This window comes from Corythoichthys intestinalis, chromosome 22 (assembly GCF_030265065.1).
Source record: "Corythoichthys intestinalis isolate RoL2023-P3 chromosome 22, ASM3026506v1, whole genome shotgun sequence".
NCBI lineage: Eukaryota > Metazoa > Chordata > Actinopteri > Syngnathiformes > Syngnathidae > Corythoichthys > Corythoichthys intestinalis.
Window position 1 is genome coordinate 34804094 of NC_080416.1, and position 20337 is coordinate 34824430.

Here is a 20337-nt window from a genome sequence, read left to right on the forward strand (position 1 = left end):
AGGGCAATGTCGTTATGCACTTTTAACAGTGCTGCCTCACTGCGGTGTCTAGATCTGAAGCCTGATTGAAACTTGTCAAGGGTGGAGTTTGTCTCTAAGAACATTTGCAATTTAACATAAACAACTTTTTCTAAAACTTTGAAAAGGAAAGGCAAGAGGGAGACGGGTCTAAAATTGGACAGCACAGAGGGGTCGAGATGTGTTTTTTTAAAAAAGGAATCTGACTACAGCCTGATTAAAGGCAGCTGGGACAGAACTGGAGCTGAGAGAGGTATTTACTGTATAAGAGCCAGCAGACATGATCCTAGGAACCTAAAAACTTTCATCTGAAGCCTAGCCTGCATTACACTTACGGGACAGTTAGTGGGTTTCATGCCATTAACTATTTCAGTGAAAGATGACAATGAAATAAGATCAAATTGCTCAAAGACAGTGAGCAGTTCTGGAGGACGCACATTATCCAATGAGATACCTGAGTTGCAGACATTCTGCCTTACTGAAGAAGGTTTGTTTTTAAAGAAAGCTCCAAAACTCCTCACAGGTGGCAGCTGACCAGTGTTGGGCACGTTACTTTAAAAAAGTAATTAGTTACATTACTCACTACTTCTTCTAAAAAGTAACTGAGTTAGTAACTGAATTACTCTATAGTAAAAGTAACTAGTTACCAGGGAAAGTAACTATTTCCGTTACCTTAAAAAGAACTTGTTGTATGTCAAAGAATTTGAAATTTTCTGAGCAGTATTCGAGTCAGTGGAATAGAGAAGAACAGACAGGTAGTTAACTTGTTACGTGCTTCAGCAGATTTGAACTACTTACCACAGATGTCGACAAAAGCTTTGCCCCGGGACATAAATTACACATTACATGCAGGTTCTTTCCTTTAATTTCGACAAACTTGAAATAGTGTCTAGTATATCTCCACCTCTTAAAGGACAATTTTTCTTCTGAATGCTCTGCCATCCCGACCCTGTGCATCTGTTTTGCGTGTGTGTGTTTGCCGCACCCGCTGTTCCGGTTTGCTTGTGAAATCACCGGCTCTGATTGGCTTATCACGAGACATGACTCTAACCCTCAGCCAATCACAATCACTTCCATCGCATCTCTCGAGGGGCATTCAGGAAGGCTCGTTTCCCGACAATTCACGTCACCTTCAAGGCGTCTGCCGTCCTCATGATGGAAGCAGAATTATTGCTGGCTGACAGTGGGAGATGGGAACGTGGCTAGCATCAGGTGTAGCAAACACAGAAACGTTACCAAACTTTGGAAAGCATTGTCTAATTGAATGAGCAGGGACAAACAGCTTGGAGTCAGAAGTACGTGCGCTGTTCTCGAACCTGAACGCACCCCAAGTCTTGGATGACAAATCAACAGAGCATAGAGTCGACTCGACACGGCTGGTAGTTTCTTCAATTTATTCAGAGTAAGTAACGCACCGCTTTTGAGAGTAACGGTAACGGCGTTGTAACGGCGGAAAAAGTAATTAGTTAGATTACCCCGTTACTGAAAAAATAATGCCGTTATGTAACGGCGTTATTTATAACGGCGTTACTCCCGTTTATACGGTGGGGCAGTGCCGGAGTGGGACTCATTTTCAGCCTGGGAATTTCATGCCTTAGACCGGCCCACTTTATATTATCTAAAAAAAAAAAAATTGAACAAAAGTTCCAAAATTCTTACAATACCTCCTCTTTTTAATAAAAACATGTATATTTTTGTTTCTTTTGGAAATTGTATGTCTGGATTATTTGGTTACTTTTTATCTCTTAAAAAATACAAAATAGATAAGTGTACTGCCCAACAGATAAGTGTACTGTCCAAAACAGTGTGCTTCCTTCTGCACTGTCCAATGGCTGGCTAACATTGAATGTCCTCCAATAAAACACAAGGCTTGGTCTTTTCTTTTTTTATATGAAGTCGTACGTTAAACTTTGTGAAACTGTAACAAAGAAACATGCATACGCTCAACACAACTGCACAATACATGCCGGTATACAAACACCATGTAGAACTCACACTTCACGTGAGCCACAAGTTATAAGTATAGGTGAGCTTCCATACAGCAGGACCTATTAACAAATTTTGCTCATATAGAAATACTTACTTCGGCGGCACGGTGGCTGAGTGGTTAGCACATCGGTCTCATAGTTCTGACATCAAGGGTTCAATCTCGGGCTCCGGCCTTTCTGTGTGGAGTTTGCATGTTCACCCCGTGCCTGTGTGGGTTTCCTGCCGGAACTCCGGTTTCCTCCCACATCCCAAAAACATGCATGTTAGGCTGAATGAACACTCTAAATCAGCGGTCTCAAACCGACTCCACAAAGGGCCGCAGTGGGTCCTGGTTTTTGTTCCAACAGATCCAGCACAAACAGTTCAACCAATGAGGTTTCTACTAACATAAGCAGCACCTGATTGCAATCAACTGATTACACTTGTAAGAAACCAGATTGGTGAAAAGGTATTTGTCTCGTTTGGTTGGAATGAAATCCAGTACCCCCTGCGGCCCTTTGAGGACCGGTTTGAGACCACTGCTCTAAATTGTCCATAGGTATGAGTGTGTGCGTGAATGGCTGTATGTCTCATTGTGCCCTGCGACTGGCTGGCAACCACCTCAGGGTGTACCCTGCCCTCTGCTCATAGTTAGCTGGGATAGGCTCCAGCACCTCCGCGACCCACGTGAGGAAAAGCGTCATGGAAAATGAATGAATGAATAGAAATACTTACAGTTACAGACATATAGTTTCCAAGACCTCCAAGGTAGAAACGTAATAAACCCCCCAATCCTTTTTCTTTTTTTCCCTTTTTACGAAGAATTCTGATCAATTCAAGTCAATTTTATGGCACTTTAAAGACGCCACATAATTGATGATAATAATTCTAATCTTCACTCACTGAACATGGCAATTCTGCCTGCCTGCTCTGCACCTGTGAGGTGCTACACGTCAGTGTTTCCACGGTTACATGTTGTTGTCGTATCGCACGGTGTAATTTGCATTTTTAATTCTCGTTGCATTAAAAAAATGCTAATTTTTCTTCAGCTTCTTTTACAAGTGCGTTTTTTTTTTTTTGTAGTTCTTTTTTTTTTCCGGCCCCACCCTCGGTCTTTTTATCCATGATCCAAGCACCGAGCAAGTAGCTAATTTGGCTCAAAACATACTCCGAATAGCAGGGGGAGCTGTACATTTTTTTTCCCGTCCGCACACATCAGAATGCGTCTGGGAAAAAAAAAAAATCAATTTTGAAAGGTTTTTTTTTTTTAAATGGCTCACAGTAACAGCCTTAACAGGATGTAAGTATTACTCACTGTCATGAATAAATACCAACCAAAAAATTTATATTAGTATTAAAAATGTGTAAAACCTGGACCGACCCACCGGGATTCATCCCAATCCTCCCGATTAGCCTGCAGTGGGGTGTGGTTGTATATACCAGAGTCAATACTGTTACAAAGCAGTCCTGGATGGATGGCCGTTTGGCTTGCCATCATTTTTTTCTGAGCAGACGGGTATAGTCATTCAACTACGGAGTGGCTTTGAGTTTGGTGCTTTTCTGAAAAGGGGTAATGGAGTCTAAAACACTAGACCAAGTGGAAGAGAAAGTGGAGAGTAGACTGTCTGAGCGGGGAGGAGAAAGCAACACAGCATCAGCATGCTGCTATAGGTCTCCAAAGGCAACCACAAACTGTCCTGCTATAGATGTAGTGAAGCATCGGCGGTAACAAGCTGGAGAAGTGGGCTTTCCGGCAGACAAAGGGCCAGAAAATTAAAAAATGATGGGAAAGTGGTTCGAGATAGCATTATACACTATTTCTCTGATGGAGATCGGAAGCCCAAGAGAAATCACCAGATGCAGAGTGTGACCTTGCTCATGAGGTACCGCGTTTCAATACCGAAATGTACATAATTCAAATGATCCAAATGAAGGACGGCTAGCTTGACTTCGTTGTTCCTTGTTGAGGCTGAGCTGACCGCGGTAGTTTTGCAGGTTAGCAAGTTCACACAGTTTAATGTTATGCTAACTCTGACGCAGGTCGGACTTTCAGTAGCAAAATTAGTGGTGTTTCCCCCACCTCCACAACATTGACATCTTTTTACATTACTTACATTGGCTGCTGCTGGCCTCAAAAAACTTCTATTATCCCTCCTCTTCGAAGCGGGCGGATGTTGTCCACAGGAATCTATCGGGCATTTGTGAGTGTGCGTGTGTCTATGTGGCAGGAGGGGTTGGGGGTCAAGTCAACAGACTGTTTGAGTGTTTGAGGGGAGGAAAATGGACTGGCACATTCAGCAAGTGAAAAGGGACAAATGTAAGTGTGAACATAATGAAAATAATTCACTTATTAAAGGTAGGGTCAATTCTATCCTTATAACATATGAAAAGGCGATCTAAATTACCTACAGTATATACTGTAACTGAACTCATTATATAATGCAAATAAGTTGGTAGTGTTATATCTCTACTGTCCCAATGCAAATCTTGCCTGGCATGGCCAGACTGTTCGCCCTGTATTTTTCAAACACTGTGAGAATAGTCAGGGACCCACCTCCTTAATGACCTATCGAGCCGGACGAAATCATCCGTGCAATCAGATTCGATTATTTGCGTGACGTGTTCTTAATGAGCAACGCCACTCTTGCACGTCTGAAGTCATCTCAGATGGCGAACAGCAGAGCCGAGAATATGTTCCAATCCGCAGTAAAATCAGTTTTAAATGACCAAAAACACATCGACACAAGTCAGACAACAGTCTGTCTCGCACTAGCCATGTTAAATTAACTTCTCTGTTCTCCGCTTGCGCTGCACAAGAATTTCTTGTCGCTTTACCAACGTCACCTCTGCCTGTCGCTGATTGGTCCACTCCGCTGTCTGTTTGCTGTGGTTTTCTCCGCCCTGGGAATTTGATCCGTGGGAAGGCCGCCAGACTCAATGGCTGGAACAGCGGTGAGTCTGTAGTTCCTGGATAATGCAAATCTACGTCCTTGACTGCTTGACCGTAGAAGTTGGTGAAAGAGCCGAGTTACTTTAAAAAATTATTACACAAGTTAAAGTTAACCTGCAAGATTGATTGTTCCATATACAATAGTGTTCAAAATAATGTCACAACAGATTAATTCAGGGTTTTTCGTAAAAAAAAAAAAAATTGCTACATGGCAAACAAGTTACCAGTAGGTGCAGTAGATTCTCAGAAAACCAACAAGACCCAGCATTCATGACATACACACTCTTAAAGAGCATACGACAGGAGAAAAAAAAGTCTTAAATAGCATTATTATGTGAATTAGAATCATATTTTGAGACGATTCGACTATATACAACAATTTAGCAAAGCGCAGATGACGAGAAATTAGTCTTTTAATCTGCCGGTTAGCCACGCCTACCGTTATAGGGCTCGAGCGTCCCCAACAGGTGGATGACGTCAGCGGGAGACTGGGCTCATCGGTTTTACAATTCAGCCCATTGAGGGGGAATTATTCAGAACGAGGAAAACGCGACGAAGAGAGCTGCAAAATGTCATTGTTTCTGTCTCTTTACTTTAATATTTTTACAGGATATTCTTTTTATCCAAGTATTTTCCCCAATTGCTAAATAAATGGCATGGTCATGACAAATAACAGTCTTCTGCTAAATGGAATACGAAATCATAAAAATGCACTTATTCAGGACGACATGGCAAAATTACTCCATAATGGTCGAAACTGTTGACTTCACCTTTACTGTCGCACCTCCCAAACAATATTTTATGACACCTAAATCGGACACATGTCATTTCCCTTCCCCGGCTTCGGAGAATGTAAACAAACTAAGAGGCGTGACAGCTATCTGACATGCTAACCCGAACCAAGTGATGTTTCAAAGTCTTCGAAGCGGAAAATCACACATAACTAGCCCGGATTATTTGACATGACGACTGGGTTGTTGACTGTCTTTGTGGACCGGCAAACCGCCCGGCGGAGAGCAATATACAGCTCGTTCCCGGAGGAGGGCGGCTGCAGTTGTTGTGCAGCTAATGTGCAGCTAATGTGCATGAAGAGAGCTTTTTACATGCCTATCAATGATCAAACGTAAGTAGTCCTTTCTTTAAAGAACGTTTGTAGTGTTTACTTTGTAATCGCTGTATTCGTATTTGACATAATACAAAACAAGACGTTTACTCACTTCCTCGTAAGTCCAATGGTCCCACAGTAGTCGGACTTGTTTTGGCCAATATCCACAGTGAATGGGAACCTTTTGAAACTCCAAAAGGCGCACACGCCTCTCACTCATACAGCAATATTTTTCTGCAGCCGTTTGGCTGGCGTGATGCGAAAAATAAACGTATTAATCCGCAAAATCAGCTGAATCCTTAGTCCTCATACACAACAGTACGGCTGGAAAGTGAAGAGGACGCCTTCAACTGTACACGTAACAGCGCCCTCCTCCTCAATGCAAGACCGAAGCCGGAAGTCAATAATTTTCATGCCGTGGGATTAAAAAAACTAAATAAATATAGCCATCGCTTCCATACACATCCAAGCGGTCCATATCATTCAGGAGCATAAAATACCGCGTGTATTATGAAATAAACATGCTTTTTCATGTCACATGCACTTTAAGGCTGTGCAATTGGGCAATTACTGTACTTGAATGAGGTGTGTTAAAAAGATAGCAGTGTCTGACCTTGACTTTACAAACTCAAAAATATTTTGTACTTTTTTGTTTCTAGGATTTAGGCAATGCAAGGCAAATTTATTTGTATAGCACAATTCAACACAAGGCAATTGAAGATCCACAGAGATAAAATGATTCGTAAAAATCACATTAAATCAAAAAGAAAGTTAAAAACAAAGGCAATTGAAAGAGGAAATAACATGATACATAAAAATCACATTAAATAATCAAAAGTATTAAAAAATAACTGAAATGGAAATAAAGCAAAAAAATTAATAAAAAGCAAAAAACTTTATGAATATACTGTAGTAAACAATAGTTTTTATCTAACGGGTTAAGCACACTTCAGACCTTCAGGTAACTTGTTCTAAAGGTGACTGAATGCTGGCTTACCCTGCTTGGTTCTTGTTCATGGAAGATACAGCAGACCAGTTCCAGACGACCTTCGGCGTCTAGATGCTTCATTGCGGTCAAACAAATCAAGCGTGTTTTTTGATCCAAGGCCCATTAAGTGTTTTGTAGACAAGAAGTAATTTTTTTGACACATTGGAAGCCAGTTTAACCATTTCATAACCGGTCTAATATGGTCCAGTTTCCTTGCACAGTGATACCTCTACATACGAAATTAAATGCTTCTGGAAGTAGTTTCATAACTTGAAAATTCTGTAAGTACAGATGTGTTTTCCAAGCCCCCCAAAATTCAAACATAAATCTTTTATAATGTATAAAAATGCATCAAAACATGTAATAAATACATCTTACGATTAGATTATTGTACAATGCAGATAAAATGAGAGTTGTGCATAATGTAAAAAACCAAGAATAGAGGAAAGAATGTAAAGCTGTCGGAACACGAGGGACGAATGAAGAGGACGCTGGGGTACACGCATACACATGCAGTAGAGTTCCCTCTTAGCCAATTGGATGCCAGGAATGCTAGGCAATAGCCAATGGCAGAGGAGTTGTAAGTATGTTACGTTCAGTAAACTCTTAACTCTGGGAGATGCAAGTACCAGCCATAAAGTATTTTTGCCTTTCGTATCCTAAAATTTATTTCGTAACAAGATGCAATATTTTCCCGTTGAGGTGTGTCTTAACCTGAAAATTCTGTATCTAGAGATGTTCGTAAGTAGCACTGTATTTGGACTCTGCACTGTAAAATATGATAAGTTGACTTATAAAAAATGCAAAAAAGCTGCCTTAGAAAATGTAATTTTTGTTACTCACATTAAACAGATGGCAAGTTTTAAGGACTCAAAATAAATGAACCTTAATAATAATAACAATATAGTGAATTGTTTATTTTGAGTTTGCAGGACATAAAGTTACTTGAATGAATTAGATTACAGTAATTTATTGATTGTGAGCTTCCAGTACTGAAGTGATACCTTAGTCAGCTTTAATGCTGCTCATTCTTCATATGCAGGTAATTTTTTTTAATTTTTTTTTTTACCTGAAATAATTCTACAATATAAACACCACATGCTTATTTATTAATAACACATTTTCAAACGGTGATGACCCTACCCCCAAATAAATGAAAGGAGAACACTCAACGATGCTTTTAAGAATACTTAACAATGCATTTAAGACACAAGAGACATTGGCTCTTGACAGGCAGCTGAATGTTTTGTAATGCTTTGTGTAAAATGAACAATCTGTAGTATAACCTTATTTTGTATAACCAAAACTTTCTTCAATGCCTTTACTTACTTCACTTTGATTTGGTAAGTAAATATTGTGGCGAGAATGACAGAGACTGAATTTTGGCTTTAACATTACTGTTCTTGTGCCCCATACACCACACAACCACAAGAAACAGCTAACTTTATTCGATAGAACGCACATGACATAACAACAGCAAGTCGTGGTTGCCACAACTACCCAATACAGTATATACATATACATACGTATATACAATACAGTACTCCGGCAGTAGTTGCGAAGGAACAGATAAATAACAGGCGCTTCAATATTTTACTCTTTTATAAAGTGTCACGTTGCCATACACAACAAGGCAACATGACAGTTTATTAAAGAGAAAAATATTTACTTACCAAATCGATGTGAAGCAATTAAAGTAAGTGAAGGTGCTGAAGAGAACTCTGGTTGATGGTGCAGTTCACCGTGGACGTTTGCGGGAATGTTTTGCTGTCAGAAAAGCTTGAAATAGATCAGGCAGATCTGCGCATGTCTGAAAGAATTTTTTCTAAATTTGACTTAACCAAGATACATCAAATTATCCATGTTTTCCAGCCCCAAATTACTACATGCATATTACAAATTTGTGTTCGCAACAGGTTGATAAAATTGAGTTTGGGTTTGAGTTGTATATTAGCATTTACAATGTGGCACCAGCATTCTGACCTAGCGACAGCTTTCTGACTGATTTTTTATTAAAGTGATCCTCTGACTTAAATACATGTAGGCTCTAATAAAACACATTTGTTCTGTAGTACTAAAATATGTTGTTAGAAACACATAAAATGTTAAATCAATGGCAAGATTTTATAATATTTAGTCCATATTCTGACCGTTAGTTGGCGCCATGGTTTGCGGGCTCGCAGTGATGACGTAATTGGTATCTTTCCAAATGTGTAGCGTGTTAAACAATTGCTTATTGCTGCCTAAACTCGTGAAGTAAAATGCCACGATGTGCTGCTTTTGGATGCAATTTCCAGTCAAATGGAAACAAAGGGAATGAAGTGAGTGGTCAAGTGGAATTATTATTTTTAGTGAATAAATGTGCTTAAGTGGAAGCTTCTCCCCCTTTTTGGTCCCTGTATGCATGTACCCTACCCACCACGCGTTACAACTGGCGCCCGAACATTTTTCCTGGATCCTCAGTCAAGTAAGGGATCAGTCTATTTTCTGGATCCGATGGTCCCACCACGTCTGCAATATTGGTTTCGGATCCGTCCATTTTTTTGATTCGTCGGTCCCACGGCGGCTTCTTGGATCAGTCTATTTTGTGGAATTGACGGCCTGATCGCGGCTGCGACATTGCCATGGGATCAGTCTAATTCCTGGATCTTCGAGTGAGTAAAAACGCGAATTTGGATTACTGTTGCTATCTTTTATGTTGACTATTCTTCGTGGGAGTTTTCCCCGAATCATACTAAATAATTAAAGCACTATGGCACGCTACAGTGATGACAGTGACTCTGACGTGGACCTCACAACAATGTTGGAGTTAGTCAGGGAATGCGTGTTTGCTTACTGCTGAGCTCCCATGTGAAGAGTGGTCAAGGTGGAAATATTATTTTTTGTGAATAAATGTGCATAGTGGAAGCTTCTCCCCTTTTTGGTACTTTTATACACGTATCCTAGCTACCACGCGTTACAATGTACAAGACATGGATTACACAAGGTGTGCTCTTTGGCCTGTACTGTATGTAAGGCACACGACAGCTCTGGATGCTAACACTCTACATAATTATATTGGGATAAGTTTGAAAACGCAATATGCTTACCTTGAATATCTGCTAATAAAACCGGACAGCGTACACTCTCGCTCCCAACCGGAGTTCCCAACACAACAGCGCTCTCTCGCATCACCAGTTTTGCCCAACTTTTGTCTTATCAGGTATTTGCTGCACGTATTTTTCCTGAAGCTCGTCTTGTGAACGACAGACAGTGCTGTCCTGCTCTTCACTTTTCAGATCTGGTTCAAATAGGAAGGGTAGAACTGACGACATGTAGGGAAAGCTAGCGAGTGACACGCTGGAATTTCAGCAACGGGACCAGTGACGTCACGCACTGCGACGTAACAAGAATGGCGACCTATCACTTAAAATAATTTTACACACTTTATTAAAATAAAAACATTAAGAGGGGTTTTGATATCAAATTATTACAACTCATACTAACATTTATCTTTTAAGAATTACTTGTCTTAAAAATCTCCAGGCTTGGCCGCATGGGTATTTCGAAAAATGATCTGCATTTTGAATTTATTTGACTTTGGTAGATCTGGTAATATCGTTTTTTTATGGCATGCTAAGCAGGCATCATTGACTCGCGCTAGTTTAGCCAATCCGGAAGCCTTAAACTAACGAATAACTGACAAACTGTACAAAATATGTTGAAATAAACTCCACCGACAAATTAAACTCCTGCTAAATCCAAGTTTAAGCCTAATGTCAAAAATTCTGAACTGCCCCTTTAAAATAAAGACCTAGCCATTAAATGTTGTCTATAAAAGTTGTAAAGCAATAAAACAGCATACAACAAAAACGAATGAAATGGACAAGAACCCTACAAAGTATTTCATAATGGGTCAAAATTATTTTTCGAACAGATCATGTGACTAGCACTTTAGAGATGGTCCTTTGCTTTGCTTAGCCAAAACTGCACCTGAGGAGGCTAGATGGCTATTCAGAATGTATTGCTGCCACTGCGTTTTTGGGGTCATCAACATGTTTTGCCTCCCCTCCCACAAAAGTCAAACTCCGTCTATGGTGAAGATATTGCCAAACTCAAGTTCATGCAGGGACGTACAGGTACTTAGAGGTTCAAACATAGCCGTGGGAGCTAAATACGGATCACAAGTTCCCAGCACCTGTAGTTTCTCTGTATATCTATTTTTTTTCTTCATTATTCAGATGATCTAAATAGTCCTTGCTACTTTAAAAAAATGGAAAAATGCTGGTGATGGCCATGATTGTTTTATGGTCCAGAAGAACCACGTGACTGAAAGATATGAATTGTCTCTCAATGTTACATTTGCAAAGCTGAGAATGCAAAGCTGTATTTTACTTTTTTTTTTACCACTGTACTATTCACTATGGGCCGGCGATATGGCAAAAAGATCAAATCACAATTTTTAAAAAATAAAATCACAATCTTATCTATTTTTTTAAAAAAATTTTTGGACTACCGTAATTTCTGGACGATTGGGCGCCCCTGATGACAAGCCTCACCCAGTACATTTTTAAAGGGAAAACCCTTTTGTACATACCTAAGCCTCTCCTGTCTATAAGCCGTATGTGCCCGCATAGTAACATGAGATATTTACAAAGAAATACAGGTGTCTTTTTTTTTTTAATTTTAGTAACACACCTTCACTTTTCTTTCCAAACAGCTCCAGGAACACGGCAGTTACATAGCAGCAACACGGCAGTACAGCACTAACGGGGCTGGTTATTAGAAACATAAAAGACTTTGTTAGCCATCTTCATCTTCCTCCTGTGCACTAAAAGCATGGAAGTCTTCACCCTCAGTGTCGGATATGAATAGGCTCAGATACACTTCGCCACGCACCTTCTCAGTCTCTCTTTTGCTGTCGCTTTCAATGAGGCAAATTCATTCCTGAGCTTGTGCCGTCCTCTTCGTCACGCAGCAGACCGGCTTTTCGAAACCCATTGGTGATGGTGGATTTTTTTCACACTGCTCCATGCCATCTGGATCCACTGGCAGACTTGTGCAAAAGTTGCTCTTCACATGCGGCTGGTTTTGGTAAACGATCTCTCGCCGCTGATCATCCAAACCTCTCATTCCACTTTAATTTCTTCTAGCATGTTCCATGATGTGGGTCTGCTAATTTTACTCATGCTCAAAGATGAGGGTCTGCTACTTTTATTCATGCACAAAGCACAAAGTTAAAATAGTAATAGTGCAAACTACTGTCTTCTTTGACTAATATATTCCATGTGTGTCACTCGAGCGCCCCCAGCGGCCGTTAGAAAAATCGATAAATTGGCCGCATCATTGAACACGCTCCAGGATTCAAAATGATGGAAAAAAGTAGCAGCTTGTAGTCCATCCATTTACATTTTAGTACATTTAAAATGTATGTAAAACCCTATAAGAAAAAAACACATTTTAAGCCAAGTTAGCTTAGAAAAGGCTTTGATTTAAATAGTGGAATTTTTTTCAAAATGTGTAACAATCATAAAAAGCAATGAACAACAAGACATGACAATTTTGTAACATCAAAACTAAATACACCAAATAGTTGGTTTGAAAAGGGTCAAATAAAAATGCAAACTTAAGTAAGTGGTTGTCTCTTTGAGTGCAACAATGCAAGACAGTTATCCAACTGCAATGTCGAGCTTTTATATCTCTAAGGAGACAGATTAAGCCTTAAAGCCCTGAGCCTATTTTGGATGTTTTTGAATACTATGTTTTGCTTCTCTATATGCCAAGTAAAAAAAGTAACATTTCCTTGCTTGGTATCGTTTCACCACAACTTCATCTATATGAGCAAATATTTGTTTTTCTCATGACCATATTTAGCCCAAAAATAGACAGAAATAAGCAACATTCGAATTGGGGAAAAAAAGTGATTTATTTTAATGAAAACCACTAACATGCTCAACAAAGGGTTTTGAATTGAAATAAAGTCATCCAATATAGGAATGTTTACAATTATAAAACATGATATAATTTTAGGCCCTTGTTTTCCACTCATTCTTTAACAAGGGCGTAGGTTTGGTCTCAACATTTGTAGGGACGATATAACAACATAACCTGCATGTACACTTTTTGCTGGGGAGCGGACATAATAAGACCGGACGGGGGTCAGGGCTACATTTCTCAAGAATATGAACCTAATTAATTGATAGGCTAGATGATAAATGCAAAATAAATCTGTATTTACTTATACTACATTTTATGTAAATTGGTTTAGGTGATACAAGGTTCGATCCAAACCTTTCGTTTCCAAAACTGCTAAAGAAACATTTTGAAGTGCATGGCCCTTTATTTAAAAAAAGGGTAACTATCCAAGAATGGGTCCACTTCTGGATAACACTGGAGCACCCCTTGACTCAAACTAAAGTAGTGTAATATAAAAGTGTTTTGGGGAAGAAATCATTTTTTAAAAATCTGAGATATCCAAGGAGTGATCTACATCTGAGGCATTGTAGACTACCACAAGACTCAAACCAAAATTCACTCATGATACTCTGATGTGTGATTTCATTGCACATATATATATATATTTTTTTAATTTATAATGTCAGTTCATATTCATGTCAGTGTCCCTTTGAAGTGGACCCATGCTTGGGACTCGCACTCTGAAGCAACCGCGTTGCACTACGGTTATGCACATAATGCAAACAATGATCCAAATGGAGCACAGCTAACTTGACTTTGTTGTTCCTTGTGGAGGCTGGCTTAACCGAAGTAGTTTTGCAAGTTAGCAAATTCACACTGATTAATGCTATGCTAACTCTGATGCAAGTCAGAATTCTAGTAGCACATTGACGTTTTTTTTTTTTTTTTTTTTACATCACTTACAGTGAGTGGCTTGTGCTGGCCCAAAAATAAATTTGCGAAATGTTGTATTTCTGTCAGCGGGTTAAGTGTGCGTCTGCGTCTTTGTGGATGGAGGAGGGGGCGGCGGGTCAAATCATCAGCCAATCAAACGTGCATTTGAGGGGGAAAAAATTGACTGGCACATTCAGCAAGTGAAAAGAGATAAATGTAAGTCTGAAGATAATGAAAATGATTCACTTAATAATGGTAGGGTCTATTTTCCCCTTAACAAGACAATCTAAATTACCCATATACAGTAACTACACTCATTATATAATGCAAATAAGGTAGCTTAAAAGATGGTGGGGACAATTTGAGCATCCTGAAAAGTTGGTACCGTACCGATGCAAACCTATACCCTTGCTCTTTCAAAGAAAAACTTCAGCTGCGACAAAACAATACATAAATAAATAATGTAAACTAAAGCTTTGCATTCTCAACTTTGCAAACGTAACATTGAGAGACAATTCATAGCTTTCAGTCAGGTGGTTCTTCTGGACCATAAAACAAACATGGCCAGCACCAGCATTTTTCCATTTTTTTTTTTTAAGTAGGAAGGACTATTTAGATCATCTGAATAATGAAAAAAAACACAGCTATTCAGAGAAACTACAGGTGTTGGGAACTTGTGATCCGTATTTAGCTCCCACGGCTGAGTTTAAACCTTAAGTACACTTACGTCCCTGCGTGAACTTGAGTTTTGCAGTATCTTCACCATAAGCGGAGTCTGACTTATGTGGGAAGGGGGCCAAAACATGTTGATGACCCCAAAAACGCTGTAGCAGCAATAACATAAACTAACAATATACTATATATACACATATATATCTATACATAGAGCTTTTGAAAGCTTAGGTTTAAAGAAATTGTAAATAGCCATCTTGCCTCCTCAGGTGTAGTTTTGGCTAAGCAAAGCAAAGGACCGTCTCTAAAGTGCTATTCGCATGATTTGTTAGAAAAATTATTATTATTATTATCATATTGAAATACTTTGTAGGGTTTTTGTTCATTTCATTCATTTTTGTTGTTGTTTTATTGCCTTTCAACTTTTATATACAACATTTTAACGGCTAGGTCTTTATTTTAAAGGCGCAGTTCAGAATTTTTGACATCAAGCCTGAGTTATGCTTCTGCGTTGCGGTGACGGCGTAAGGACGACGGTGTCAATGAGCATTCGATAGTTCTGCGGCAAGGGAACGCGTTCCTCCTCTATTCACCACCAAGCCAAACTGGCAGTTTTTGGCTGACTGTGTCACCGCTTCGTGTAGCCATTCGCCTCCGAACAAACACAACAATGTTTGAAAATGGCGGTGATTTCGCGCTGAACCGGAAACAACAATCTGAGCGTACTGATCACAGTCCATTAGTTTCATGTCTCCACGCCGTGAAGTCAGAAAATTGTGGAGATGCACTTCAAGCTACGGCGAAGGGTCGTAAAACGGGTCTGCCTTGGTGGCGTATGTCCGCCGCAGAAGCATAACTCAGCCTTGAGGCTTAAACTTCGAGTTAGGGGTTTAATTAGTCGGTGGAGTTTATTTCAACATATTCCGTGCAGTTTGTCAGTTATTCGTTAGTTTCTGGGCGCCGAAGTGGCCAAGCTAGCGCGAGTCAATAGCCACATTTACATGCTGACTTTTATTCATACCGATTCAAATCATTCCGAATGGAAATTTCACATCAGCTGTTTACATGTCACTTCATCTATTCCGATCCAGCGTTTACATGTGTCTGCCTTTATTCCGAAAGGACGTTTGACAACTGCCGTCTGACATGCGGAGATTAATCAAAACAAAGCGTCACGTTGCAAAACATGGAGATCGATCGTCAGATCAGCTGCTGTTTTAACTTTTCGAGTGGAAACAAAACTTCAGAATGATACGCCGTTCATTTAAAAAGTTGTGTGGGTACGCTGTGCGTGTGCTTGGAAGCCATGTTGCAAGTGACGTTACTTACGTCACCAGGTGCAACAAACTTTCCCTCAACATCAACAAAACCAATTACATAGTATTTAGATCAAACAAGAAAGCAGTTGACACAAACAGGATTTGTCTGAAAGTAAACGATGACAATTTATTACAAGTTGATTCCACCAAGTTCCTGGGAGTCTTCATTGATAAGTCTCTCAACTTCAAATGCCATATAGAACACCTTTTATCGACACTATCTAAATACGTTGGACTATTCTTCAAAATAAGACACCATCTCCCTTTAACCACACTTCTTACCTTGTACAAAACCTTGTTTGAGCCCCATATCAACTACTGTAACATCATATGGTGCAACACGTTCTCCAGTCACCTAAAGAAATTAGAAACTCTACAAAAGAAGATAGTACGGGCCATGTCCTGGGCTGGTTTCAATGCTCCCACCCACTCCTTATTTTATAGTTTACGCCTTCTCCGACTCACTGATTTGAACACATTTCATAACGCATGTACAATGTTCCAAATTGTAAATAATATGAATAGCAGACTGTCTGAGCTCATTCCAGTCTGGACTCCTCTCCATACTCATAACACCAGAAACAAAGACCTCATCAGTGGAAAAAAGAGAAGACTTGTTAGCACCAGCCTGAGCATTACAAATAGAGGCCCCCAGATTTGGAATGAGCTCGACGAAAATCTAAAAGTGTTGAAATCCATCTCCATCTTTAAAAATAGGCTAAAAAGTATTCTGATCAGTAAATATAACAATTCCAACATACCTAGGTTATAAACTTTCTTCTAGGGAAGTATTTCTTTTTTTTTTTTTTTTTTTTTTTTTCTCTGTGTGTGTGTGGGCGTGTATGTGTGTGTGTATATATATATCGAGTTATTGTACATTATTATGTTTTAGTATGTGAACATTGTAAAAAAACTGCAACTCACCCTTCTGCTCATCTGATAATGATCTGATAATGTTTCTTGTGATTGTCTTAATGTATGCAGGCTCCTGACTATAAGCTTTTAGTAGCTTCTTAAGGAGACCTGACTCACACATAATCTTGGCTCAGCACTGAGATATTATGTACACTTTGTAAATATGAATGTGTGTGTGAATAAATTGAAATTGAAATTAAATTGAAATTGAAGTGATGTCACCACGTCAGTACGGAGCATGTGCAGAAAGAACGCAACCAGACACATTTCCGCTTCCCTGTTTACATGATATAATTTTACTTCTAATCGGTTTGGGAAAAGGAATATTCCACCCCTGTGAATCGGAATGAAATTCCATTCGGTTTGGGCCTGTTCATTCCGAATGAGGTGTTTATATGGAACACATTTATTCGGTTTGAACAAATATTCCGATTGTAATTGGAATATTTGGCTCCATGTAAACGTGGCAAATGATGCCTGCTTAGCATGCCAATAAAAAATTATATTAACAGATCTTACATGTTCAAATAAATTCAAAAATGCAGATAATTGTTTGAAATACCAATGCGTGCGTATGTTGTTTTTTATTGGCATGCTAAGCAGAAACCATTGACTCGTGCTATCTTAGCCACTCCGGAGCCCTGAAACTAACTAATAACTAAGAAATTACACAGAATTTGTTGAAATCAACTCCACCGACTAATTAAACCCCCACTAACTTGAAGATTAAGCCTTATGTCAAAATTTTCAAATCCATAGAATGTGTTTTGTTTAGAATTGCTTTCTACTGGCTTTGTACTAGTGGGTATTTAGCATAGGTGCAATGTGAAAGGTCTTAATCTGTGACATCGGCACTGTCTGCGACACATCAAGGATTTGTGGAGTGTGAGATTAGGGCTCTACGTCGTCATAAATCTCTACGTCCCAATTCAGCCGGTTGGTGGTGGGTGGGCAGTTGCTTCCTGTGGACTGTGACAGCAGGGTGTAGTCATATTTATAACCACCACTTGTCTTGTTGGGAGACTGGATTTTTTTCCCAGGATTTTTGAGAAATTGAATAACTCTCGTTCATTTTGTTTTAAGAATATTCAGTTATCAGAATTGATTTGGATTTGGATACTGTGTATTTCCATCATGAATTACCGCATACCAGCAGACATTTATGAGATGCCTCACTCTGTGATTGGGGAATACACATTTCAGAGTGGTGGAGAACACTGTTTGTACACAGGTGAAGGACCAGGGTACGAACCCCAACCTCTTCACCATCCGCCCTGCCTTGAGCAGGTTTGGCCATCTAGCCAGCACTATAATTGTTTGTATAGCGGTGTCCCTTTTGGTATTAAGAGTGACATTTGTAGCATTGAGGTCCCCCTTAATAATTTCCATCATCAACCTGAGCATTTTCCTGAGAATAAATCAGACCTTCCACACCTGCAATGGATGCAAGGAGCACACAAGAAAGGTAGGTGACTTTTGCTCTTTCAGGTTCATGTAAAAGTCATTTTTTAGTTTGTCTCTCCTGTCTTTTTCATTGGAATAATTAGGCATGACTTTTTGATCAATCAATCAATCAATGATGTCTGGTCTTTCCAATTTAAGTCGCAGCATAAATCCAAGTCTTGGCGTCATGCAGCCGGATTTCTTATTGATTGGATTATTATTGATTGGAACGAGAAGCGACAGAAGGCTCATTCAAGATAACGATTGACCACCCCCCGCCCCCCTCAAAAAAATGCATCGGTAACACTTTGCAATAAGGGTGCCTTAACTAACATTAGTTAATGCATTTTTTAGACAATAACCAATGTTTTAGTAACATTATAATCACGTATCTAACATTATTTAATATATTAATTAACATTACTTCATGCATATTAATTCACCTAAACATTAGTGCGTTAATACACAGTTATTAATGTGTACTGGTCCGAGTAAGTGAATATATTCTTCCAAATTAGGAAACATTGCTCTGTGAGTCATTGAGTGCTGCAAACCTAACTTTAGGGTTAGTTACCTAATATTAACCTTAAAATGTGCGCACAGGTACGTAAGTTTGACTTAACCATAGTTAACTACTACTGAATACTGTTTGGACCCTTATTGTGCAGTAAACCAAATGTAACCCTTGGGTAGTCGTTAATATATTAATTATGTTACATATTTTATAACTTATTATAATGTTAGATAAAGGACTATATGAATTAATATAATGTCACTTAAGCATTAGTTATTGTCTAAAAATGCATTACCTAATGTTAATTAAAGAGCCATTACTTTTACCAATGCTAATCTATACTTTATATTTTAGAGAGCTACAAAGCAGAATGTACTGAGGTGAATTCTAAAATTATACAGATTAAATGATGCTTAGAATTTCTATCTATTTCTTCTAGTGTGAGCAGAATTTTTCACTAATTTTATATTCCTAATTTTCTGTTACATGCATTTTTAACAAGCATACACTAGTCAATAAACGAATGTACGTATGCGGACATGTGGGCTTTGCAAACTTTCAGAAGAGTTTTGAGAGTTTGATGTCTTTCTCAAAAGAATTTGATCCAAACTCTCACCAACAATAAGTTACAATTGGAAAATTTTTGGATAACTGTCAAAAGCACATCCCTTGGTCAAAGTGTCAGTTACGTAAGTCTTGACCCCATTGTTTATGAACGAGGTAGACAAATGGCTTTGTCATGTTTTTATTAGTGCTGGCAAATGATTACAATTTTTAATCGCATTGTTAACTCGTAGTTAACTCACAATTTTTTCTCTCTGATCCTTTTTTGTTCTATTATTTCCTCGGATTTTAATACTAGCTTCGTCAAGCGATTAAAGGATTAATGGCATGCAGTCCATGGTTAACTGGCATCGCGATTAAACGCATTTTGTTTGCTTTTTTTTTTCTTTTTAATGCAAAAATGATTATATATTTTAAAAGTTTTACATTCACCCAAGGGCGTAAGTTTGGTTTTAATGTTGGTAGGGACGATATAACAGCACGCATGTACACTTTTTGCTGGGGACGCGACAGACCAAGCAGATAGGGTGAACGGGGGTCAGGGCTCCATTTCTCACCAATTACTCTAATTAATTGACAGGCTAAATCAGGGGTGCTCATTACATCGATCACAACGCTAGTCCCCCCCCCCCCCCAAAAAAAAAAAGAAAAATCTTGTTTAAATGTACATACTAGTAGTTAATTATGATTATGTTGTGTGTATGTTGTGTTGTGTGGGCTACGTTTGAGATTGCAGCACCATTTAAATGTACATAGGTAATTATGTTGTGTAACCAACATATGAGGTAATGCAGCACCCCGCACCTCCCCAGCACCTTCCTGCTTTTAAGGTAGCTTGCGGGAGCTTTTCTGCTTGAAAAGTTGATCTTGGAGCAAAAAAAAAAGAGCACCCATGGGCTCAATGAACAATGCAAAATATATCTGTATTCACTTACAGTATATTAACTTTCATTTGTATTGGTTTAGGTGATACACCGTTTGATACACCTTTGTTTTGAAAAACTACAAAAGAAAAATTTTTGAAAACGTCCAGAATAAATGTCTCGATTTGAT

At 39.0% G+C, this 20337-nt stretch overlaps 1 protein-coding gene across 3 annotated transcripts in view; it reads left to right on the plus strand.

Annotated features, from left to right (window-relative positions):
• The window catches only part of thrb (thyroid hormone receptor beta), a 67556-nt gene that overhangs the window by 15191 nt on the left and 32028 nt on the right, over positions 1–20337 (plus strand). The window contains exon 1 of one of the 3 annotated variants that reach the window (XM_057828133.1): positions 17740–18228. The exons of 1 other annotated variant lie outside the window; for it this stretch is intronic. In XM_057828133.1, the coding sequence (XP_057684116.1) occupies positions 17898–18228 (331 nt within the window). In that variant the 5' untranslated portion in view covers positions 17740–17897. Of the gene's footprint in view, positions 1–17739; positions 18229–20337 lie in introns of those variants that run through there. One more of the 3 variants, XM_057828134.1, reaches the window with a different exon arrangement.